The sequence below is a fragment of the Artibeus jamaicensis genome, unplaced genomic scaffold (assembly GCF_021234435.1).
Source record: "Artibeus jamaicensis isolate MK-2021 breed Jamaican fruit bat unplaced genomic scaffold, CSHL_Jam_final contig_475, whole genome shotgun sequence".
NCBI classification, from domain to species: Eukaryota; Metazoa; Chordata; class Mammalia; order Chiroptera; family Phyllostomidae; genus Artibeus; species Artibeus jamaicensis.
The window spans coordinates 206,416-232,975 of record NW_026521852.1 but is presented as its reverse complement, the minus strand read 5'-3'; the positions used below and the strand labels follow the sequence as shown (position 1 = coordinate 232,975).

The 26,560-nt window shown below is 47.7% G+C and overlaps 1 protein-coding gene across 2 annotated transcripts in view; it reads right to left on the bottom strand.

Annotated features, from left to right (window-relative positions):
* Positions 1 to 26,560, bottom strand: part of PLXNA2 (plexin A2) — a 204,293-nt gene that overhangs the window by 86,025 nt on the left and 91,708 nt on the right. For both annotated transcript variants that reach the window (XM_037156975.2, XM_053667982.1), the window contains exon 4: positions 22,386 to 22,520. In XM_037156975.2, coding sequence (XP_037012870.2) covers positions 22,386 to 22,520 — 135 coding nt within the window. The remainder of the gene's footprint in view (positions 1 to 22,385; positions 22,521 to 26,560) is intronic.

The following is a 26,560-nucleotide window of genomic DNA, read 5'->3' as shown; positions in this document are numbered from 1 at the left end:
CTTAACTGCACTGAGCCTCAGTTTCCACATTTGTGAATACGACTGGATGTCAAAAGTAAGGCATCCTCCAAGGCACCAAGATACAAGGAATGCTGTGGGCTGATGAAAGGGGGCAGACTGTCCCGCAGCTTTTCAGAGTAGATTCTCAAGACCCAGGTTCTCAGTTCTTCAGTCCTTCATCCTGGGTCCCCTGATCCAGATCAAAGAACTAAAAAAGTCCAGGAACAAAAAGGGGGTGTTAAGAGATGTTTGAAGGAAGCCTCTGGAATGCTGTAACCTAGCCACCTTTCAGTGGCCCACTTGGAAAGCTTGAGCTTCAGACCCCGGACTGGAGGGGACAGCGTGGACGGGAGAATCCAGAAGGCAGAAAAGCCAGGGGCTGGGTTGGTGAGCTCCTCAGAGGCAGAGTGAAGGCAGGACCTTGGGAAGGCATTGGAACCCCCACTCCTGTGACAGCAACAGGTGAGGGCATGGAAGTGCTCCCTTGCACAAGAACCAGATGTGGCCACCTCAGGAGGGAGAGCTGGCTGGGAAGCACTTGAAAACCTGCCCAAGAGGACTCTCTGGAGGTGGGGTTGAGACCCTGCTGTGAACATCTCTGGAGGGAAGTACCAGAAAATCAGGGCTGAGCGGAGGGTGGTCGGACAATAGGAGGCACTGCCCCCCTGCTGCAAGCTGCAGCCAGAGCGGCTCAGCACAGGGGTGTCCAAAGGCCACGGAGAACCCAGCCCGAGAGAGGCAGAGTCATCAGCCTGTTCAGATGGCGTGAGGCTATCTTGTGACAGTTCCAGTTCAAGTGAGAAAGGACTGTTCTGTCCCTTCTTCTCCCTCTGAATCGACCAGTAAAGACAGATCCAGTGGGGAAAAAAGAGGGAGAGAAAGAGAGAACACTTGCCTCCCACTCCTTATGGCTGCAAGTGTGCAGTGCAGCGGCCCAGGCTGGGCAGGGGAAAGATCTGAGCTTTTATTCAAGTCCAGAGTTTTACCTCTGGTTGGGAACTGGACACTGCAATCCTTAATTGAGATAAGACTGTGTTTGAGACTCAAAGGACTCTGTATTATCCAACAGTGAGCTGCTGAGCAATGCAGATTTCCTGAGACATGCATGGGGAAAGGGGGTAGGGGCAGCCAAATAAGTGGCATTTTGATTTTATCTCCCAGAAAACTGACTGGGCCCGAGAATGCTATGGACCACCATTCCTGACACTGTCACGAGGGTTACAGGAAGTAAAGACATGGCACTGCATCGTTCCAGATCAGGCTCACTGCACAAATCTGAGGGAATTATGGCTGTTACTTCTGGAGACAGATTGGTATCTTAATGATAACATAATTTAAAAAATAATAAGACTCTGGTCATCATCACTCTTAGATGGCTCAACAGAGCAGTCTTCCTGAAACCCTGGGGTCCTTCTAGGGAGAGAAGAGTTGCATGGTCTCTTTTCAACCCACATAGCTCCCGAGTCAAAAGAAGTTGAGAATGGCCCCACTGGGGAGCCTGTTGACTCATCTACCCTGTCTTCTAAGAGACACAAGCACAGTCATCGGCTGTGCCATCTGAAGCTGGTCTAATGAGGACAGAGTGCTGGGAGGAACTGGCTCCTGGTCAGAAGCCCTGTGGCACTCCTGCCCACCCCAGCCCAGCACCCGGCCTGAACAGTCAGTGGGGAGTAGAGCTTTGCAGCCTCCCCCTGCCCGGAGGCTGGTGGCAGCGACTGTTCAAATCGTTACCTTCCTCACTGCCTTCTATTTGTGGCTGGGTTCAACGGTGGCCTCAAATGTACCTGATGTCACTGAGCCTCTGAGGATAGAAAGGGGTGGAGGGGAACATAGGGAGATGGAAGAGAGACAAAAGATTTTTCTTTTTTAAAAAATAGGTGCTTAGGAAATTAATTAGAACAAATAATCACCGCTTTGTCTGAGTCTATTTTATTTGGTGCACGCAGGGTCTGGTGGGAAAAAAAAGGGGAATTTTAAATAATTTTGGAGTTATAACTGATGTAATTAGGTGCTCAGTGAACACTTAGCATCGAGCTGTGCTTATTAAAATTACTGTTTTAATCAGAACATTGCCGGCGAATCATTAATAACACAATGGCTCGATTCCCTGGAACTCTAATTAGACCTGGACTTTTAACCACCTGAGCATAATCTGGATACGCACCACGGGTGATGCATTATCATCTCAGGGCCTGTGGGGATGGAGCATCTATACTGCTATTTGGTGACGGCCTAAATGTTTCATTTTGGAGTGTGAGCACGTGCTGAGGGGCCTGGGACACAGATGCTGACCAGGGTGGGATCAAAGTGCCGGGAGTCAGCCAGGGGCCCAGACCGGAAGGAAAGGCAGGAGAGGCTTCTCCCGCTGCTGCAGGACAGACCTGCCTCCTGTGTTTTTCTGCAGGGGAATGCACAACCAAGCCATTATGTCACAGAGCCAGCTAAAGGCCTTTTCCTGGGCTGCTCTGCCTTTACAAGGGCCCGCCTCTCATCGCCTGTCCAGGAGAGTAAAGCGTTAGTCTCCACCAAGCCGCTGCTGGCCAGAACCCAATCTATCAGTCACTGCATGGTAGTAACTAAAAGTTAATCTGGTGAAGAGGCCACTTAATTTTTCTATTCCAACACTTTGTGTCACCCTAGAAAGAGACTACGAGATGGGCTGAGTTTTTTCAGAACTTTTGAATCCTTAGGGACATTTTGCAAGTAACTAGGCCCAGCACTGAGGGAGGCTGAGTGGATGTGTGTGCCTCTGAAATGCCCCGGAGCATTTCAGGGTGGAGCCGGGGGTTGATGCCCTGGCTTCTGGCTCTAAGCACAGAACTTTGGTTTCTCTGCTCCTTCAGCAAGTGGCACAGTCTCAGCAACACTGACCTGGCCCCCACTGCAGGGTCAGGGGGCAAATTCCTCGGGCAGATGTCCTTTTACAGGTGGCCAACTAGTTGGAAGGACATAACAGAGATGTGAAAAGAAGATTTAGGACACTAAAAAGGCAGATGCTGGGAAGTGAAAATCAGGCTGGAGCCAGACAAGGCATGTGGAGTTCAGTGGTGGTCCCAGTGGGATGGGATTGGTCAGAGAGGGTGTAAAGGCCTTCAGAGGACTGTGGGACTGGACCACATCCCCTGAGGCTGGGGAGACAGCAGCAGCACCCCCGCCCTCACTGTCTCTCATTAAGCATTCTTCTGGCTGCTACAAGGGCCGTCAGATAATAAGATGGAACCCTCTGGGCTCCTTTCCGGGCCACCTCTAGCTAATCCAGCACTTTTGTGTAATTTGACAAGGGCGCCCCTCTAGGTGCACAGGTGGGTAAGAGAAGTGAGGGCCAAGTTTAGCCCCCACTTCCCCTGAGGCAGACCCCTCTGTGCAGTACCCAACCTGGACCATTATATCTGGTGGCTCTGATGCCCAAAGTCTTCCAGGGAAACAGGGAGTTGAAATGCGTAGTGTGGGTCTACCAGAGTTTTAAGTGCCCTACCAACAGAAGATTTTAGGTACTAAAATTGTGACTTTCCTAAGCCCTTTGGGGGACAGAGAAGGTGGGAGTTGAGGGTGGGTTGAGGAGCAAGGAAGCCTCTAGGAGGAGGAGGCACTGGAGGAGGGGCAGGGTGAAGCATCCCAGGCAGGGAGATATCATAAACCAAAGAAGAGAGAATGAGCTTTGGGATGTGCTCTGGGGACAGCAAAGGACACAGTAAGGTATGTCCCCATTTAGATTTCTTTTCTTCTTTGTGAGGGGACATTTTAACTAAGAATTGAAAAAGTAGAAGAACTCCAGGCCTCCCTCAAGGAAGACTAGCACAATGGAAGAAATGTTCTATAAACCAACAACTCCAGCAAGGAGGGAGAGTCCCACCACTGGAAATTCTCAGCAGAAGCTCAATGTTCATAATAAGTGAGAAGCTGAACTCAATAGTCCCTCCAACTGCAGGTCTTCTTGGGGCAGAGAGGCTGGCAGGTGGGGGTGGGAAACAGCCCCTATGCTTTGGAAATAAATGGTTAGGTCTCAACTCAAGAATTCTTGTGCTTCTGGAAAAAGAATCTATGAATGATTGCTCCCTGACACACACACATTCACCATCACTCCACAAACTCACACTCTTGTATAAACACACTCATGAACACAAACATACATGCATACCATACACTCACATGCCACACAAACACACTGATAGCACACACATGTCACACACATATCACACGCTTACAATGATATCCCACATATATTCATGTCACACATTCTCATAACACACAGACATTTCTGCCACACTCATCGCCCACCTCCCAGCCGCGCCTGAACATGATCATGAGAAAGAAAGAGCCATCAGGAGCTGTCTCCCTCTGGCCGGTAGTGAAGAAGGATTAGGGCTGTCCAAGATTAAACCGAGGAGTTAAAAATGACAAACAGACTTCTAAACAGGATTAGAGTCTTAATGAAAGCCATAATGAATGAAAGAGCTGCACTGATATCACCCATAAATGGCCATAAATATCAGACCAACCGATGAGATCTTAGATACTGCAGTTTTGAACCCCATCAAATTACTCCTGTTATAATTCATCAATAAATAACCAAGCTTAGCTCATACTTAAGGTCTTATTGTGCTTCAAAGAACAGGCTCTAAAGCGAGACAGACCTGGGTTTGGATTATGGTTTTCACCCATCAGCCTGGGCATGCCACAGCTGCTTGTTTGAGTCTCAGTTTCTTCACCTACAAAATGTAGAAATTATTCCCTAAATAGTGATGCTGTGGAGACTAAATTAAGTCCCATATAGCTCTAATCATAATTTGTAATACTAATAATCCACTATCACAGTTACAATGAATTTTCATGGTCTCTTGTCCCCTCCTCTTTCAGTTTCCTGGGGTCAAGGAAAGCCCATTGGTGGGTAAGACCATTAGGGAGAAGAGGAAAAAGAAGGAGGGAGATAGAAGCAATAGGCAAGAAGACTGAGGCAGGAGAAGCAGGAGAAGGAAGAGGTAGAGGCCCTCGGCTGATGCGCGCGGGCATCATCTGTGGGGGGAGCCCATGGCTTCTTGGGCAGTGGTTCTTCAGGAGGAGAAGCTATGAAGTAGCCACACAATTATGGCCCAGCCTTCCTAAGATTATTAAAATTGAAGCTTTATGGAGACATAATGCACATACCATAAAATTCACCCACTTAAAGTGTACAATCAGTGGTTTTTAGTATAGTCACGATATTGTGCAACTATTACCACAATCGATTTTTGAACACTTTTAGCATTCCCCAAAAGAAACCCCATATCCATTAGCAGTCCCTCCCCCTCCCACGTCCCCAACCAGTCCGGCCCTAGTCCACCACCAATCAACTATGGACTTGCTTATCCTGGACATTTCATATAAATGGAATCATACAAAACGTGATCTTTTGTGGCCGGCTTCTTCCATTTAGTATTATGTTTTCAATGTTCATCGTGTTGGAGCTAATCTCAGTAACTTCTTAAATTTCTTTCCTTTTTTAAAGGTTTATTTTATTTTCATTTGAGAAAGAGGGGAAGAGAGAGAGAGAAACACTGATGTGAGAAACACTCATCGTTGCCTCCTGCATGTACCCTGAATGCAGACTGAACCCCCAGACTAGGCATGTGCCTTGACCAGGAATTAACCGGTGACCTTTCAGTTACTGGATAACATTCCAACCAACTGAGCCACACTGGCCACTGAACTTCTTGAATTTCTTAATTCCAAGCCAAGATGTGAAGGAACAGAGCTTATTATAGTCACACATCAGCAAGTGTCATAAATAATAGAAACCATCTGATTGTTTGCTCTAAGAAATCCCACTGAACCAAGTTAGTCACAAAGGTATCGACTTAGAGATCAGACAGTGGGAGCCTTCATTTTTATCACTGGGAAACGAAAGTGCAGTGAAATGATACATTTTTCGAGCGTGTGCTTTTTGGCACCCTCCATTCGCTTCTCCTGAAGAAAGAAAAACAAAATAGGCTCTGAGTGTAAGAGTTTCTTTTCTATGGTTTTATGTTAGATTTAATGTTAGAAGACAAATGAGAGTCTCTTGGTATTCTGTCCATATGCCTCTCTCTTACCTCGTAAAAGTGGCAATTTCCAACTCTATTTTTACAGTGTAAAAAGATGACTCTCCTCTAATGGTTATCTGTCATTGTTTATGTTTAAAGTAATTTTATATGTTAAGACTGAAGTATTAGGAAGCAGGAAAGAACACCCCTGGGCCAAAGGTGGTCCCTGACATAGGACGGGCTTATCATTTGGATTGAAAAGCACTAAGCTACTCACTGGACTCAGGAAATGTCAATCATTTTTGCTTTATCACTGATGTGAGTTGTGTCACTTAATGCAGCAATACTGAGAATTTCAGAGATAACAGGGTATATGTGCTGTCCAGTTGGCCCCAGAGACAGAAAATATTTAAAGATTAAATTGTGTGTGCACAATTGTCTCTGTACTGATGCCTCCCATCATTAACCCATGACCCCTAGATATTAGCCTAGGGCCACAGATAAAGAAATTGAACTTCATGCAAAACAGAACCAGACATACCACTGACTAATACTCATGCTTTAGGCCAATCCAACTAAAGGGGGCTATGTGAGGCGTTCTTTCTTTATTATAAATTCTAATACAGATTTAGCTTGAATTACAGGGAGAGGAAATTGTCCACAGTCAGGCCAAGACAGTGCTATGAGCTACCGTGTCCTTTGATGCCAGGCATGGGGGCAGTGACAGCAGCCACAGCAAGAGACCCAGGGAAGAACTCAGATCATGAGGAGTGGCCGTGAAGTTCAGGTGTCATTGCTGGTCACTTCCTGTCTGGGCTATTCAGAGACCAGTATCTCTGGTGATTTCAGTGAATACTGTGAGCTGCAGAGCCAAACTTATTTTTAGAACTAAATTTATTTGAAAATGGAAAAATAACTATACCAAATGGCCTGTTGTTATAGGCCATTTTTCATGAAATAAAATGATATAATGTAGCCACTCTTTAAAAGGTCAAGCATTGTTTATTAACAATACTCTAAAACATCTCATTAAATCCAGACACATACAGGCAGAACAAACTAATGTCATACACGTGAAGTGATTTGCAGACCGGAGATCATGCCCTGGGACCAGAGTGGCAGTGTGGGTCTCCTGTGGTTATGGCCAGACGTCTCAACGCTCCTCAGAGGGCTGCTACCCAGTGTGCAGCATCCCTCTCATCCTGTCCAGCATAAAGGAGATGCCGGTTACATCCGCACAGCCCTAGAGTTCCTTCCTCTATTGCGATTTACTACTTAGTGCATCCTTGGCAAATAAACAGGTGATTCCAGATGAAGAAAATAGGATTCTGGAAAAAGTGAGGTGACTAGAACTTTCTCCATTAATGTAGCATGCTCCAATTTGCATGAACAGCATACATTTGCATGTTGAATTGTAGAGGGTGGAACTCTAAGAATGCTGGATAAAATAAAATTAATTCTTGTAATCCTCTGTGGTCGTATTCGAACCCAATATTCTTAGCTTGGCACACAGAAGAGGTTTGCCCGCCTGCTTTCCTCACAAAATTACTTTCTCCAACACTGAGTTCTGGCCGTACAATCAGTGCTGGGAGGGAACACTTCCCTCTCACCTGCATCTAGTCTCCTAATGGCTTAAGAGCCTAACAGGAAAGACACCAAATAGACAGTCACCAGACACGTGGTTTAGACCATAGTTTGAAGAAGCTCAGAGAGTAGAACTCATTCTGATTGGAGTGAATTGGGGTGCTTTTGAGTTCTGTTGGGGTCATAAGAAGCAAGGACATGTGAAAATGGCAGCAAGCAGATACCTTTGTCTTTCTACGAGTTCCAAATATCTGCCTGGTTCCTTAGCCTGCCGTCTGTTCCCTCTCCTTCTAGGGGAGCTGTTAATGAGAGACAGCTCCTTGTGATGAGGTGGCTGAAGGCTGAGCCCAGCAGGCCTCACAGCTTGGGAAAGGCCTATGACCATGGTGACTGTTGGGTGGGCCTGAGACCAGGAGTGTAGCCCGCCCACAGCAGAGAGCAGGGCCCCAGGCTAACCTGACTCCCTGCTGAAATCTCCTGCGCCTTGGGAAGCAGTCTTGATGCCAAGTAGTGGCTTGGCTCTTTCTGGTTCCTCCCTGAAATGAGGCTTTTCCTGAGGTTCTGGAGATGGGATCAGTCATGAAATATGCAGGCTTCCTTTCCTCAGAAAAGTCCAAGAGGCTCCCTGTGTGCCAGTCTCTAGGGGCTAGTGAGCTAAGCACTGCCCAACACTTCGGGGCATGTCCAGGGCAATTGGAGATCTTGTTAGAAAGATGACGTTTTAAATGTTCGCTGTGTGCCCAGCACTGGGCTCAGTGCTTTACGTGCATCTCTTCATTTAACCCACAACAACCTGATGAAGTAGAGTCCATCATTATCAACAGCTTTTCTAAGAGGAAGCTGAGGGCTTAATGAAAATAGATAATTCGGTGACGGTCATCTTTGTAAGAGGCGAAGCCAGGATTCCAGACGTGCTTAATGCAGAGAGCCTGCCCTGCCCTTCCCCTGTGCCGTAGGCCTCCCAGTAGCTGGCAGGTGATGGAGTAGGTGTGCTCAGAGACTGTGGCTCCCCCTTGCCTGCCCTGCCTTCCTGGGGAGCCAGTGGCTCTGCTTTTGCTGTTGTCTCCCTGCTGCTCCTCCCCTGCCCCTACCCCCACTACCTCCAGAGCACTCCTGGAAGAAAGCTCAAGAGAGAATATGTAGGCACACTGTCACACTGTGTCCTGGGCCTGGCGACAGGTGACCTTTCCAATTCAACATCTTTATAAATCTTACCTAATGAAGTTAAGGGGAAAAAAGAATTAATGAATAAATGAAGGTTAAATCACTCCCTGCAGAAAATTGATGCTGACAGCGTGGGCCAAGAGGAGAGCGTGGAAAGCAAGGAGGCGACTTGCACCAGAGGCTTTAGAATTCCTTCCCTAAGTCTCAGGGAGATGTAACGTTGGCCACATTGGAGACGGGCAACAAAGGTTTGGGACGTCCAAGGCAAGTGGCCTGAAGACGATGGAGAAACAAGCTACACTCTATCTTGGATCAGTTTTTCCAGAAGCCAATTTGGGTGTGGTACGTGTACATGTGCATGCACATACACACTGTTTACACAGCCAGTCAAGACTCGGGTTTCGGTCAGCCTGGCTCACTCCTGGCCTCCTGGGACCTCTTCGGTACGTCTTCTCATCCGTACCCATGTGTTAACCATCTCTGTCTCCTTGTCACGATGCCCAGTGGCCACCCCTCAGCCCTGGAGGTGCACACCTCAGGCCAGTTGGCTCCGAGGGCCTGTATGTGAATGAATGCAGGGCTGGGCTCATGGCGGAAGAGGAAAGGAAAGTGGCAGGCCAGCCTACCAGGAGCTCAGGCAGGGGTGGTGGAGGTTTCGGGGAAATACATGAAAAAGAAAAGGGACACAAGGTAAGATCTCTAATGACAAAATCTGGGAGGGGAGGTCGGGGGAAACATGAGGTCTCCTGGGAAATTCTGTGACTTCCTGAGGAACGGTGGGGCAGGCCACTCACTGGCCTAGGATTCGGTTTAGCTCTCTAGTGAAATGGGATGGAAGAGAAGGTCTACAGGAGAGGATCAGCAGCAGCAAGCCCTCTGGTGAGAGCACCAGCAGGGAAGATCAATAATTCCGGTTCCCCCTCCTCTCTGCGTCCACAGGTTTTTAAGAAAATGATCATGAAGACAGGGAGGCTCCAGGGGCCTGCAGAGCTTGTCCACCCTGCAGTGAGACGGGGCCTGGGAGGCAGGAAGCCAGCACTGCGCTGATGAAGGGGTGGGGATTCGGGGGTGGGCTGGAGGGGGCAGGCAGAGACCCGGAGCCAGAGATGACTAGATCAACCAGTAAATAAAAGGTCACAATGATTTTTTCAGGCACCTAGGGAGAAGCAGAGAGAGAGCTCTGCTGATGGCGGGAGCTGACAATTGGCAAATGAACCTCTGTTTCCCTTCCTCATTCTTGTCTCATAAGACAGAGGCTAGAAATAGATGAAACTGACAGATGATTTAAAGATGAAAAATGAGCAACATGTTAGTGTGGGGGCTCTGTGGCAGCGTGACGAGACGCTCACGAGCTAACCAGAGAGAAGGCACAGGGCTTAGCTAGAGCCAGTTCCGGGGTTTGGCTCTTCCTCTGTCCCGGGTACTTGGCAGGGATTAGTTACTGAATCTTCTCAGGAACCCTAGAAGGCAGTACTATTGTTATCCCCACTTTACAGAAGAGAAAAGTGAGGCTTACAGAGGCTATGGCAGACTCTACTGAAGAGAGGCGGAGCCAAGATTTGAATAAGCCCTAACTGCTTCGAAAGAGGAACTCTTACACTACCCTGCAATGCCTCTTTTTCATAGTCCTCTCTTTTCTTGTCTCCCTTCTTCCCCTGCCTCTCACCCTAACTTTCAACAAGTGTTTATTAAGCATCTAATAAGGGCCAAACACTGTACTATCTCTTACAGAAGCAGCCCAGACAGGCAAGGTCTCCACCACAAATAAGTGCTGTTGAAATGACCAAATGAAAGGATGAGCGAAATGCTACGTGATCTCTCTTTTCCTCTTCCCGTGAACCAGCGATGCGCAAAGGTTTTCATGCAGTCAGTGACTGTCCCGAGGGGAAGTGGATTGGCCTGATCACAGAGGGCCTTGGCGGTGGGCTCTGCCTAGCCCCGGACTCCTTTTTTCTTGACTGTGCTGTTTAGACCCACAGCCTGTGCAGGGGGCCTGGGGGGTAGGTTTGCTGCCAGGGAGGGAGAAACACTGGGAATTGCATGCATGCATGTTTTCTCCCAAGTTCTGTGTTGCAGCAGCAGGAGCTGGAGGAGCCTGAAGTTCCTTTCATCTTGGTGAGGGTAGGGGGAGTTGAGTCTACCTGAAGGCTGCTCACCTGGGTGCTATGAGTATTCTGTGATAACTGATGCCTTCTAATCCTTGTCTTCAGCTCCAACAATAATGATATCTGGGGAATATGCCCTGTATATGCTGAACTCTATGCCTCCATGTGTCCCTTCACTGGAGAAATGTTCCTTTGCTTTTTATTCCACCCGCTGAAATTTATTTCATGATTCACCTAATGCACCTCCTCCAAGAAGCCTTCCTGACTCATAGGCTCTGTTGGGTGGCATCTTCTCATGCATTTCCAGTGTTTGGCAAATTGTACTGAAATTCAACACTGACTTGTCTGTTTCCCTTGTGTATGTGTGATTTTGTGAGGACAAGCTCTGTGCACCCAACAGGTCCTCAAAGGTTTTTTGATGAATTACTTGGTGGCTTAGTGGTTAACTAGACATTGTTCTTGGCTCTGTCCATTTTTCTCTTTCCAATCTTCTTTCTGCCTGGCTCTTTTCTCTGCCCATCTCCCTCTTTTCATCATTAAACATTACTTGAGGGACAGAGGCTGAACCCAGACTATTTGCTAAGCCATCGACTGCTGAGGACACAGCCAGTTCTCCCTCCACCTGGTGCAAATTTCAACCCCTCAACTGTTTGCAGAAGTGGGGAGTGGGAATACTGGGGGGGGAGTGAGGAAGATTACTCTGCGCTGGGTGGCAAAGGCTTGGGGAATTTGACGGTGCAGCACGCAAACTATGAGGTAGGCATCGTGCTGGGATGCTGGGTCCCTGAGCTGGGTGGGTAACAGAAGGATCACAGGGCCACATGGAAAAATGCAGCCAAGTGGGGCCTTGAAAACAGAGCAAGCCCTGCTTTCCCCAATGAGCATGGCCCTGCCCTGTTGTAGGAAACAGCCATGTGAGTACAAACGCCCTGAACACACAGGAGTGCTTGCCCCATCTCACTCATCCCCAGGAGACAGTGGCCCAACGGCCAGCCTCCTCTCTCACAGGAACCCTGTGTTCATGGAACATCTCCTGGAGAAAGGGCCTGGGCCATCTGTGTGAGAAACAAGCTTGAGTGGAGACCAGTTCCTCTCCCTTCCCTCCTGGGCACCCAGGACCCTAGCCCACTTACAAGAGTCTCATCAACTTGCCTAAGGCCAACACCCCAGCTCCACTCTCTCTAGGGGAAACCACTGTACTCAGAACTTCCCATCATGCTTCATTCCGAGGGTTCACTGACTTCCCTCTGCCCCTCCCCCTTCCCTGATGCCTCGTTCTTCTCTTGGCACCTCTGAAGCTGCGTCTTCACATCACAGCAACGGTCCTAGTCATCAGCAGATAGAAATAACTTTTCACGACGGCTCCTCTGATGTTGCCATCTTTTGTGTGGATCAAAACAACAAAACGAATCAGACTCTCGGCATCTGATTGAAGCCTAATTGGAAATCCAAAGTGGCATTAAATGTTATGGTCTAAATAAAACACATTCAATTACAGAAACTCGACACAGGGAACAGGAGGGAAAGCTCTGGGGCTTAAAAAGCAGGCTTCAGAGTTCTGGGGTGTCACCATGGGGCTCCGGCATTTGGCTGGAGAAGTAAGACTCAAAATGGCAAGCACAGGAGCCTTCCAGAATCTGAGAATCCCTGGTTGGGGCCGGCCACTGAGCAAATACCAGTTTACCTGGCTCACACTTGTTGCACCCAAGAGGTTGCATCAGGGCTTGGGTGCAACGCCTCTCATGAGCGCTGGATCTGCCTTCCTTGCAAAGGTTTTGTTTTGCCAGATAGACCAGCCTGTGGATGGGGGTAGAGAGTGTGCCGAGGAGTCACGACATCACCCACTGGGGTCCCCGAATGGGTCTCCTTGGTGGTGGGGGGATGGCTGGCGAGGCAGGCGCTTTTCAACCACACAGGTGGCAGCCGGTGTGCCAAACCCAGCTCTGCCTCCTAGGAGTGGTATGAATGGCCTGCTCAGGGCACCTTACCTTGCTGAGCCTCTGTCACGTTTAAATATGGCTGATAATACTTGTCTGTCAAGGTTGCTGTAAGGAGTTGAGATAATGCCTGTGCAGTGCCTGGCCCACTGCACAGGATGAACAGCAGCATAACTTCAGACACTGCACCCTCTCCCCACTCCGACCACCCAGAACAGTTCCTGTGACTGTTCCTGTAAGGCCCAGGGCAGTGCTCACTACCTGTTTTAAAACAAAACAGTGCACTGTTCCAGTCTCCGTGTGGGTATCAAATGCGGGGCTATGAGTCTGTGCTGGTCTCCTGGAGTCCTGAAAATCATCTCTGTGCCCTTTCTCTTAAAATTGGAGCCCTGTGGAGGTGACTTCTGCACCCATGTGGCAGCCAGGGGGCGCCATCTCAGGAAGCCAAAGGTGGGTTTGGCCTAGGAAGTATGAGGTGGAGCCGGGGCCCTGCATTTTGTGAGCTTGATGGCCCTGGGCAAATTTCTTAGCCAGATTGAATTTCAGTGTTCTTATCTGTAAATAAGGCCAGGAAGCTATCACTTATCTCCTGGGATTGTTTTATTAACTGAGGTCAGTCTATAAGCTAAAATAAGAAAAAAAACCCTGACTTACATGCTAGTTAGCTGACTTCAACACACCTTAAGGTAGAGTTGAGAGGCAAGGCCCAGTGGTTCAGTTTCTTTGTTAGGTGTGGCTACAGGCACAGCATGATCTGCAGGGCTTGGCCTGGTGATGATTATGCTCAGTGGCACAGCCATAAAAATATAATTACTACTGCTAACATTTATTAAGCAGGTAATAGGTGCCAGGTACTTTTCAGAGTGCTTTGTATGTATTCCTTCAATTAACTTAATCCTCCAGCAGATCTCATAATTACGCCCATTTTGCAAAGGAGGAACTAGAGGCCAGAGAGGTAAAAGAACTTGCCTGAGGTCACATATCAATCAGGGGGGTCCAGCCTTTTGGTGTCTTGGGCCACACATTAAATACATTGCAACACATAATCACATAAAATTCCTATGATGTTTTAAGTAAATTTACGATTTTGTGTTGGGCCACATTGGTAGCCATGCTGAGCTGTACGGGGCCCACGGACTGCAGCTTGGACACCCTTGTGAGTAGAGCCAGGACTTGAACCTAGGTAAGTGGGCAGAGTCTAGAGCCCATGCTTTTCCTGGGGCCAGGAAACCACCCATCATGAATCTCTATCTGTTTCTTTACAGTCTAGCTGGGTAGACCCTCCGTTCTCAAGAGTCACTTCCCCCTCAGGTCTCTTGTCCTCAACTAAAATGTAAAGCTACTTTTCAAGAGATAATCTCTGAGGCTCTACCAGCTCTGGATTGCTGTATCAGAGAGAGGGTGGGTGCTCTGTCTGAGTGACTCCAAGAAGGAGGGACAAGGACAGGTCTCACACTGGCTGGTATGAGTTTCTTCCATCACTCAATGCATGGTACACATCTGTTATGGCAGTGCTGACTTTACACTGTCATTTACTTCTACAGCAATCTTCCCATCTGAATGTGACCTCCCGAGGGCAGGGATTCTATTTTACTTATCGCTACACAAAATCACACTTAACAGTGTGGTTGTTGCATTGAAAATGAGCAAAAGGAATCAAGAAGGTACCTATCTTCAGAGCAGCCCTATGTATAAGATCTTGGCTGGAAAATTACTTAGAAAGACTGCTCTGTCTATATCTGTGTATGCAAATAACTTGTTAGGTGGACAGCTCTATGCATTATACATGATAGACCCATAAAGGTCCATGAAATAAATGAGTCTGTGTATGCAAATGATGCACAGATCTTACTCTATTTTAATTTGACCCTTGGGAATACCTTTAGGTAATCTCTAGAGTCCAGGTTGTTTTAATTTTTTAATTGAAAGTCTTTTAACACAACCAGTTTTCTTTTTGGCCTGTCCCAGGTGAAGCTGTTGTGAAACTGGGAAAAGGAACGCTGGGCTGGACCAGGCTAATTAGTTTAATTTTGATTCTTCTGAAAATTAAGAGGATGGCCTAGGCAAGTGCCTCACCTTTCTGGGCACCAGCTTCTTTAAAAGAAGTAGAGGCATAATAATAAAATAAGTGGGGTGCTGGGAGTACCTTCATGGATTGAGGCACTATGATTTCCCATCTCTCAGCCATGGGAACCTCATTCTGGGCAGTCAGCTCTCAGCAATACCTGTTTAGATAGAGAAGTCAAATCCCTTGCCAAGGATCAGAGAAAGAGTCTCCAGACCCCGCCCCTGCCCACTTAGAGAAATGGGGTTTTTGGCATCAGTTCTTTTAGCCTGGGCATTGTGTTTGATCACTTCTTTCCAAACCAAGGGATTTTAAAATAAGAAGCTGGAGTTTTCTCTCTTAAACACAAGCCAAGCTTCTATTAATAGGGTGGGTTTGCATTTCCTTTCCCTGGTGTAAAAATATTTATTAAAAAATGCTCCAATGAGAATATTAATTGCCAGGGAATAAGCCCAGTGTCGGCCTCTTTGAAATAGCAGGAAAGTTGGTGGAAAAATCAAAACCCAGGCTTGAGGTGTCCACTGTTCCTTGGGCCCCCGCCCCCAGAAGGCAGGATTCTGCCCTTTCTTTTGGGAGGGGCACTGAGATGCTCACTCAGCTCCTGGCCCACACTGGGGGCCGTGTCCTTAACCAGAAACACATGGGCATCAAAGGGCTGGATTGAAAGTGACACATTTGAAAACAAAAGTGCAGCAGAAATTCGCTTATCCTCACTTTCCTAATCCGCAAACTCTGTAATTCTCCCCCAAGTCCCTCAGGCTCCACTGTAGCCCCTACCTCCTCCATTCCCTCCTCCCTGTGACTCAGCCCAGGCCTCGCAGCCCAGGCAGCAGGCAGGGCTCCTGTTACTGAGACTTCCACCGCCTTGTAAAAATATACCTTGGCACGCTCGGCCTGCGCCCAGGGAAGCCTTATCGTCTGGACTAAACAAATGTGCACAATCAAAATAATAGTCTGAGATGTCAAAATAAATGAGCAGGGGACATCTGGAAGCATGGTTCCATATTTTTTTTCCCTTCCTCAAGTCTTTAGATGTCTTTCGGGTTTGGCAGTTCAGTGTCTTTGGCCACAGGTAAGAGACTTACTATTACTTTTGTATCACAATAGGTGCTTTAAAAATGCTCCTTAGTTTTGGCCCTAGGTCCAGAATTATGGTTGATAGGCCCTCCCCCGAACCGAAGGAACCCAAATGAGTTCTCTGGTGAAGCCGGCTGGATACGGATGGACAACATGCTGGAGGGGACTGGTGCGTCCTTCCTGACCCCACCAGGGTCTTCATGCAATGCAGGGCACCGGAGGGGTTTGTCCTATACTTGAGACCTTCAGAGAGGGGGGTGCTTTATAATCTTTTCAAATAACGTTTGTTTCTAATAACACCAACTCAAAGTTGTGTGTGCCCCTCCTCTCTGAAGTGACTTAAAGTGGGGGGTTAAAACAGTCAGTCACCCTCAGTCCACGAGGGTAAGTTTCCTAAAACCTATTGCCCTTTGTACCAAAGGTGGACCACCAAGGAAGACCACCTTGGAGTGGGCTGATGCAATATTAACACAGGAGCTGTGATGGTCTGTGGCTTCATAACCCTGGGAGACAGAAAACCACCTGTTTGTCTTTTCTGGGCCTTATTTCTCGCTGTGCTCATTGGCCACAAGCATTTGAATCACTCGGGGTGATTGGCTGTAGAGAGGGAGAGTCAGGTGGAAAAAGAACTATGTGACTCCTAAGACTAAGTCATAAAAAAGGCAATAAAGTTTCTACTTTACTCCTGCAGCCCTGAGCTGCTAGGTCTGCCATCAGCTGCTCTGCTCCAGAAGGTTCACTATCTTGAGGCCACCATGCTGTGAGGAAGTTCAAGACATATGGAGACAGTCCCAGCTGTTCCCAGCCTTCTAGTTCCCAGCTGTCTGACGTGTGAGAGAAGGAGCATTCAAATGACTCTAGTCCCTGGTCATCCTAGTCACTCCATGCCATTCATGTTGTAGAGAAGAAAAAAAAGCTCTTTTTGGTGCAACCCATCTGAACTCCTGACTTACACAATTGGTGAACTTAATAAAGGGTTGTTTTATGCCCCTAAATTGTGAAGGGGTTGGTCATGTAGCAATAAATGCCCAGAACATTGTGTCAACTACAGACAAATATCAGGGCTTTTAAAACTGGGGGCTGAGTGTCAACTGCTTGGAGAAGCCAGGCCATCTTTTGCAATGAGCTTGAGACTTGGTTTACTTACCTGAAGAGGCCAGAAATGAAAAGCCCCAGGGACGCCCCTTTCTGCCTAAGTACCCACACATGCGGCCAGACGGCCCTGTGGGTAGGTGGATGACCAGGGCTCAGGATCCCCTCCCTTCTCTCCACAGATGCTGCACTACTGGCTTCCTGGGCCTCACATAAGGGCCTGGGGCTGCCTCCGCATGTAACAAGGGGAGCAGGACTGTTTAGTCTGCTGGGCACATTCCTGAACTTTAAAAATAAATAGCAGATTATGAGCAACTCAGCCTGATGCTGTCATTTGGCCAGGCCCGAGGCTTTGGAGGCGTCCCTGGGAGGGAGCTGCAGGAATGGCAGGTTGGAGAGGTTTGACTGAGACTTGGAACTCTGGCTCAGCCATGATTTAAGTGGAGATGCTGCTAGCCCTCTCTGAGGTCCTAGAGGGCTTCTCATACGACTAGTAACAGCAATAATAATAACAACAATAACCACTACCACTATTTGAAGGCACAGGGCTAGGTCATTTATGAATATTCTCTCACCCCACCCCCAGTATCTGCCATTAGTAGGCCCATTATACAGATAAAGAAACTGAGGTTTAGTGAAGTGAAATTACTTTCTCGAAGCCACATGCCTAGTGAGTGGCCAAAGGCTGAGTGACAGGCTGAGTCCCATACTCTAGCTCTTAACCACTGTGCTATATTACCTCTCCAAGCCTTGAAATAGACAGCAGCATCCCATGGCCCACCCCACCCCACCCCACCCCACACACACCCGCCGCCAGCCTTTCTGCTGATCCCAAGGCCCTTACCAGGCTGCATACAGCCATTCTCCACTGCGACTCTCTTTCTCCATTTCACCCTTCGCTGGATCATTTTATGCCTCTATTCCCTCTGCTAATTCAAACTAATTAAAGTACAAAATAGAATAATTGCTTCCATCCCCAAACTCGGTTTCTATCCGCCTAGAGTACAGAGTTAGATTCCCTTTCTAGGAGTGGCCGGCCTAAGAAGTTGGGTGGAAACTGGGGCTATCGCATTTCTTTTCATCTTGTCGCCTGGTTTTTCACTTGGCTGGCAGCCTGATTTTCCCTGGGCTTGCTGTCTGACTTCCATTAGACACTGAAGATATCGGAGCGGCTTGTGTTCCCTCCCATAACATCTGTCAGTTAGCTCTTGGGGAAGTCGGGTGGACTTTCTAGGGAAGAGCCAGGCTTCTCATCAGTGGGGAGCCTGGACGGTGAACAGGAGTGGGAAATCAGTTTCCAAATTTCCCCCTGGGACTGCTGGCTGGCCTTCGATCTATTAACAGTACATTAACTTAAATTGTTAGGCAGTGCCACTAAAGACTCAACACTTCTGACTAGTCCTATTCTATTTCTTAATTACATTTAATTAACATACACACACACACACACACACAGAGGAAGAGAGAGGGAGAGAGAGAGGATGAGCTGTACTGAATTGTTCTAGCTCTGTGGGGAGATGAAAACCTATCTAGGCAACACTTGAGACCTGAGGCTTGGTTCTACTCTCATATGGTGTCATGAATACAATAGCTGCTATGTTTGGGGGTGGAGGAGGGGGAACAGAGAGAGAAGACTTGGGGACAAGGTGAAGGCAGGGATGAGAGTACGCTGCCCAGAGATTTGCTATCAAGTGATTCCCATGATGTCTTACAAGGTGTTAGATCTTTTAGAGAATTTCAAAGCCTTAAGTCACTTCCAAAACAGAGATGTACTTGTCCATAACCAGCCAGCATTCTGGCCTCCTCTGAAGCATTCACCCTTCAGGGAAGCACTTCATATGAACACACACAGCCTCAGAAACTTTGAAGGCTGTCTCCTGTGATTTTGGTGTTGTCTTCTGGAAAGGAGAAGAGGCCCAGGGCCAAGACCTTAGATCAGTCTCTTCAAGATCTGAAAGAGACTAGAGAGTTGGGTTTATTCTCTCTATCTTTACAGGTAAGGAAACTGGGTGCCTGGGAAGTTAAGGGCCCAGGTCACCCAGCTTGTTAGAAGTGGGGCCAGGACTAGAACACAGGCCTCCCAGCCCAGCCCGAGGCCTCCTGAGCATGCCGCCCTGCCACTTCACTTCCTTCTGATCACACTCACACTCACAGTCACTACCCTCCTGAGTCATGGACGGTAAAGCCTGAGACCTGGAAACAGGCTCGCAGAAAACCTTCACATCAGCTATTGGTGCTGCTTGAGGCAGTGTGGATCCACTTCCCATGTGCTGTCTCTGCTGACCCCGTGGGACACTAAGGCAAAGTAACTTGTCTAAGGATGTCAGCTATAAAGTGTTGAGATAGGATCCAAATCAGAGCTTCGGACTTCAGAGACAACCCTATTCTCTGACGCAACTCCTTTGTTTATAGAGGAGGTAACTGAAGCTGAGAGAGGGTCACAAGTCTGATTATAGTGAAACCTGAACTAGAACCCAAGTCATCGGACTTCATCTCCATGGATTATTCTGTTGATGTACATTAAAGAGTCTCCTTTAAGAGGTCCGAGTGGTCTGTGCATGAGCTGTACTCACAGCTGCTCAGACGCAGACAGACGGGCCTTCTGAGATGTTCTTGGCCCTCATCCCTGGCCCCAGCCATCCCTGGTGGAATCACCTGGCTACCTATTTCTACACGATTTACAGTTCTCCAGGTGACAGGCCTCAGAACTCCCTCACAAATCCCTCTTAGACTCTGCCTGCTGTTCACAGCTCCACCTGGCATAGAGTTTCCCTGGACAAATACGTCGCCTCTTAGAGACAGCCCCATGGCACTCTACCCAAATTCTTCCTCTCTGCTCATCATGATTGGCTATAACTGAACCCCTCTGTCTGGTGTAGACTGTAACAAGAACTGGCAGCTGAGGCAGAAGGAGAGGACATTCAGAAATAAGTGATGTGAGCCCTGGCTGGTGTGGTTCAGTGGGCTGAGCATCAGTCAGTAAATGAGAATGTGGCCAGTTCAATTCCCAGTCAAGACACACGCCTGGGTTATGGGCCAGGTCCCTGGTTAGGGGCCTGTGAGAAGCAGCGATCAATGTTTCTCTTGCACATCAATGTTTCTTTTCCTTCTCTCTCTCCCTCCCTTCTCCTCTCTCTAAAAATAAATAAATAAAATCTTTAAAAGAAAGGAAGAGAAAAGAAATAATCAACATGGACACTTGGTTTAGCCAGGGCTGATGTTGTCAGAGGTCATGTCAGATACCATCTGACATGGGTAGGTCATTATAGTCCCTAAAGGCCACATTTGTCTCCATCCCTGGCCCAAACCCTTTCTTTTCACCACAATTTGAATGCAATTTCAGGAAGCATCCCATTTGAGAAAAATATATGTAATAAAAAAATGCATGCCTTGAAATTTTCTCAGTTCTTCTAAGGTCTCATTGGTCACTTCTGTTTGCTTTTACTGCTTTTCCACTTTCCTGGGTTCAGAGAACCCAAGAAAATGCTTTTACCTCTGTCGGGCATGATGTCTTTTAAAAATATCACATATAATATGGGTCTATTTGATCCCTCAGATCATCCTTTTACCCACCTATCCAGGTTGCCACCTATCCACCCATCCTTCTCTCTGTACATATTCTTGAGAAGTCTGGAATGGTGTTTGCCAAATATTAACAAGGTGTCACATTTTGGGTAGTGGGGTTTAGGGACTTGTTATCTTCTTTTCCATACATATTGTTAAAATTTGTATAGTGAGCACCTACCATTTTTTGTTTAAGAAATAACCTTTTGCCTAAGGAAAAGAATATGGTAAAAAAGCAGAGTATAGACTTAAACCTGATGTAATAGATTTCTGGGTATATGTCTCTCCCTCCTTAGACTGGAAGCAACTTCAGGGTAGCAATGAAGTCCTATTCATTTCGATGTTTTCCAAGTACACTGTTCCCAATAAACATATTCCCAGTAATGGGGTTTTTTTAGGGCTCCCCAACTATTTTATTAGAATGATAGGTTGGTGTTGACTTCCAAGACTGTCTTTCCCACTCTAGGTCAGGCAAAGCCTCCTCCAGCTCTACCAGGTTCTCATCTGGGCCTGTTTATATGTCAACTTCAGGGACCACATGAAAGGAGGTAAAAGAACAGGTGGGTTCAAGAGGATCTGGATGTAATTTGCATGTAATTAGCATATGATTTGTGTCATCGATTCTCCAGAAGTAATTTTCAAGTTAGAGCTGCACCGCTGCTTCCCTCATGCTGTCATGTGCCCATCCGCCTCTTCCTTCCTCCCTGCACTCATCCATCATTCCCGGATTCAGAATTATATCTTTCAAAAAGAAAGGAGGGAAAGAGAACTCTGGGTGACATTGATCAAGGACATCTGGAATCTTGACAGAGTATTTTGAGAATGACACATGAGCTAGGAGGCACCTCATGAGAGCTTGCTGGTCCTCTATCCCAGCATCCTTGTGTAGCCCAAGTCATTGTCCTTAGCACCAAGACGGATTCATAGTCCTTCTTCTCCATCTTTGGCCTTTATCTTGCTTACCGTGTTCAGGTCCATGCCAAGACCACTGCTTCTGCTGAACAACTGCTGACTCACTAACTGAATAGAAAACAACAGCATTCCCCCAGCTCTTTGTTTCCTGCATCTCCATTCATTTGGAGACTCTCCCATCTTCCCTGCTTCTCTTGCCCTTCACAATGGCACTCCCTGCATTTTCCTTCTCTTTGCTCACACATATTCAGAGCAAATACAATTCAGAGCAAATACAATTCAGAGCAAATACAATCCAGAGCAAATATAAGCTCCATGCTAGAAGGTAGGGAACCTTGTCTGTCATACCCAGGACAAGGTAGAAGTCTATTTCTCAAGGCTCCCCAACTCTGCAGGTGGAGCTTCAGCTTCTCGGGGCTGGTAGAAGGGCTGAGCTTTACCCTGCCTCAGTCGAAGATGCAGGCCGAGATTTTCAACTCCCAAGGCCCTCTCTCTCTTGTCTCTCCCAGGATTGGGCCCAGCCTAGGGCCTGGATTATTTACACTTCTTTGGCTCCCTTGAGCAGCAGACTTTGTGGGCCCAGGAGCAGTAAATCTACCTCCTAATCACACCAAGCCGCTCTGTGCGGTCTGGCCCATTCTTGCAAGGCTGTTCATTATGCACTGAGACAGAGACTGTGGTCTAGAGAGAAGCCTGTGGGAAATGGCTGGCCCCTGTTGCTTCTATCTGGTTCTCTGCAAAAGTGTCCATGGACTCTGTCTCTCCCAGGCCCCTGAGCAGTAAACCCAGAGGTCTCCCTTGTTACGTGGAATAGCTTCTGAATAAAGGTCACAGGTTATCAGCTCCTCCTGGGCTTCAGAAAGGAGGGAAAGGTGCTGGCACTTACCTGTCTCTCTGACATGATATACAGGTAGCGCTGATCAATGGAGAAGGCCATGTCCCTAAGGATGGGGCTCCCATCTTTGAGCACAGAGATTGTTTCATACTGGACTCCGCCGTGGGGGGGACCATCAGCTCGAATCTGCAAAAGAAACAAGAGCATCCTCAGCATTCACACTCAGCATTTTCCTGTGGTTACTGGCCTCAATATGAAGCAGGTAGCTTTACAGAAGATAATCACCCCATGCCACCCCACCATGGTTGCTACCCTGAACCATGCTGGGCTGCTCAGTTCTATGAAGAAGAATCCTTTCACAAGTGGTCTGAGTGTACCGAATTTGAAATTTCTAATAATGGGTTTATTTGTGTGTGTATATAAGCCCTTAGGTATGTGGTTTTTTAATATTCCTATGTAGCCATTCTTCTGTGTGTATAGCAAAATGTGATGGGTATGTGTACAAGTGAGTACGTGTTTGTGCACACTTATTTGTATTTTGGGTGAGAGAGTCAACATTGGCACAGTCTCAGGCAACTAAGTGAGAAGAATGGTGGGACACTCACACAAACCATCCAAAAGCTGGTCATCAAGAGACTCAAGATTTTCAGATCTCAGGAAGGTCTTTCTTACCCCAAACATATCCCCTGAATGTTTACACATCCACTCGGTGAGATGTGGTGAGCCAGGAATCTCAGAGTCCAGCCCAGGGTAATAAGTCAGAAAGGACTTGAATGTCATCTAGTCCAGTGCTTCTCAGCTCTGGCTGCAAATTAGAATCATCTGGGGAGTTTTAAAAACTATGGATGTGAGGACTGGGTCCATTCATCAGAATCTCTGTGGGAGGGGCCTAGGCATCTTTTTGGGGTTTCAAAGATTCCCAGATGAATCTAATGAATAGTCAGAGTCTAGAAGCACCGACATAGTCCAATGGTTCTCAAATCAGCATGCCCCGAGAATCACTGTGGGGGTGGGGCTTGGTAAAATGTATTGCTGGGCCCATGCCCAGAGTTCCTGATTCAGTGGGGATAAGGCCTGAGAACTTTCATTTCCAATAAATTTCCAGGTGACATGGATGCTGTTGATTCAGGGAAGCACTAAGCTAGTCTAAGCAGTCTACATATAGAATACTGAGATTCAGTAAGGAGAAGTCCCTAAGGCCATCCAAAAGTTGGTGGATGAGACTCCTGGGTTGAATGTATCCCCATCCCCAGGTTTCTTGTTCCCAACATAGCAGCTGACAGTCGACCAACATTCCCTACCTGGGGGTGCATTTCTTTGTCCTGTTCTCATGGAAACCCCTCTAGCTCAAGCCCCACTTCCTCCGTGAAGCCTTCCCCCATCTCTTCACCACACTAATTGCACGTCACCTTGATGCCTTCTTCTCTTACCAGATATTTTGTCCTAGGATTATAATCAATTGATTTGTTCATCATATATGTATAAACTAACATGTACTGATGATCTATTTGACTTCTTCCCTAATCGCTTTGCATGTGCATCTTCCATCAATGTTGTGGAGGCAAGGATATATTTTCTATTTCTCCTCTAATCCTCTAATCCTGAGGATGAGAACAAGGCTGAGAACATAGCTGGGGATGGATAAAAGGGAACGCTTGAGAAATACTTGCTAAAAGGACCTGAACTATGAACCAAATTCTAAAGTATTGTGGTCTCCTTGGTGCTAAGTCAAAACGAAGTCAAAAGACTTCATTTTGGAAGATTTTAAGATTTTCTTTGGAAGATTTTAAGATTAAGACTTCCTGTCCTGACTCCCATCCGAAACACCCCCTTCCTGCTGCCCATTTCTCCCATCACAGCAGTTTCAAGCTCCTGGGCATAAGGACCATGGCTTGTTCATTCCAAGGACTAACTAAGCCTGTTGCCTGATGTCTCAGTAAACATGCCAGAATAAACAAGTAGAGGCCATATTAGTTCCTATTGGCCAAGTAGGGATAGTCAAGAGCATTATTTATTGTAGAATTGGGGAAGTAGGACTGGCACTTCCACTCATATTTCTCTACTCTCCTGAGAATTGCATACTGGAGAGGCCTGAGCCGGGTATGGCCTGTGCCTGCTGGGCTGGGATGAACTGGAATGTGTGGGGGGTAGTCTAGGAGCCCGCTGTGGGCGGGGAACTGTGCAGCCCCCTGGGTTTTCTTGTGGCAGAAACAGCAGATTCCTGCCTGAGGCCCTGTGCCCAGCCCCAGGGGTAGGAATAATAAGACAAGGCCTGGAGTCTGGGATATTGTGTTCTCATCTGCTTTGATGATTGAGTTGGAGGCTTCTGGGCTTGAAGATGAGGATGTAACAAACCCAGTGGAATCAAAAAATTCTGCTCTCAGCCATTCGTACCCTAGGAACTCTCCTTGTGGGCTAGAATCTCCTGTTTCCCCTAAGCTCCTGTTTTGTCCCCCCTTTTGCCTGGCTTATAGCTTCCTGTTGTTCAAAGCTATTGCCTTGGCAACTGTTACCAAGCCCCTCCTTTCAGGGGAGGGGTTAGGGCACCATTTAATTCATCCTCACAGGGTGAAGGAAGTCTCTGGGGTCAGCGATGATGCTAAGGGGCTGAGGCTACTACCCTCCACCCTGGGCAAATCTGATTATGGATTCAAGTAAAGTGATGAGTCAGGGTCTTTATCTGGGAAAACACCTTACATTAAATTGAATCCTCTTAATATTCAAAGCACATTCTTCCTTAGATGGACAGATACCAAATGGACAGACAGAGATCCTTCCAGAAGTGTAGTAGCATCAGTCACACAAGTTCTCCAGCTATTGCCAGAGGAAAAGGGAAGACTCGATAGTCAGGACTTCTGGTTGACTTGGCCTCAGCTTTCTGCCTCCATAAAATGGGAGCCCAGGCTCCACTTCTTCCTCTGTAGTAGAAGTGTCTCAGTGACTCTCACCACCCTCCCTGTGATGGCTGCTCCTCTCGTGTGAGAAGTAAGTCACCTCCAGGCACTTGCTCAGCCCCCGGAGCCATGGAAGCTGCTTTTTACTCCAGACCTGGCCCAGGACCCCCCTGCCCCAGGAGGCCAGTTATTCCTCTGCCAGGCAGGGTAGCCTCCCTCCCGAAAAGCTGAAACACTTGCCTAGATTCCCCACTAATGAAAGGTCGGAAGGGGAAACCCCACAAGTCCGACCCTCCCTCTCTGGTTCCTGGGATTAGTTGTTACCCACAGCCAAGTTGGAGCCGGGATTGAACCACAGACAACTTGTGATCATATCCTCTGCTACATCCCATTTAGGACCAATCCCAGATACTCACCTTTTACTGAATCAGAGACCTAAGCAGATTTAAAAAAAAATTTCCATCTGCAACCCCAATCTTTTAATAAACCAGTTAAAGCCAGAACCAAATCTACATAACTCTCAAATGTCACAGCTAAGACCAAACCAGACCAGAATATGTTCTTGGAACTGAACCTGAACTAAGCTATCCTGTTTCACTCAGTCCAAATCCCCAGAGAGGAGAGCAGTACTGCCCAGGAAGTCTGAGCCTCTCCTCTTACTCCCTCCTTCCATGCTATCTGCCTCCAGCTCATGTAACCCTCCCAGGAAGCTTCAGGAGGGCAGAAAACATGGAAATTAGGACTAGGAGACCAGGGGGGTCAAAAATGAGGCGGGGAGGGGGGATGGCAGGCAGAGGGCAGGGGAGGCCAACTGAGCAACAGAGGTCTTTCCCCTCCCTAGTTCCCTTTGCTCCCTCTGGCAACCCACCAAAGGTTTCTGGGCTTCTGGTCTGACTCTGTTGTCTGGGCTTGGTTTCTGCCTAATGGTATACTTTTTGGTCAGTTACCTCATCTCTTTGAGGTAACCTCAGTTCTCCCCTCTGCATAACAGGAAGACATAATAGGCTCAGTGCCTGCCACTGGAGAATCACAGGCTTGTAAATACTGCTGGTGCTATAAGGGCTTTGGAGCTCATCTCATCTAAGCTCTTCCATGCAGGGCGTGCAGTTAGCAGTGGTGGAACCGGGGCTCCGATGAGCTCCAGCCAGTGTGGCCCACAGGAAGTACATGGCTGACACAGACTGGGGACCAGGGAGGAGGGCCCTGCCAGGGGGTAGGGAAAGTTCAAGCACACGATTGCCCAGATTGTTCTGTCTTGGATACGAAGGTTTGAGTTTCAAAGTTGTCCCCGATCCTTGCCAGACCCAGGGTGGTAGTGAAGGGACTGTCAGG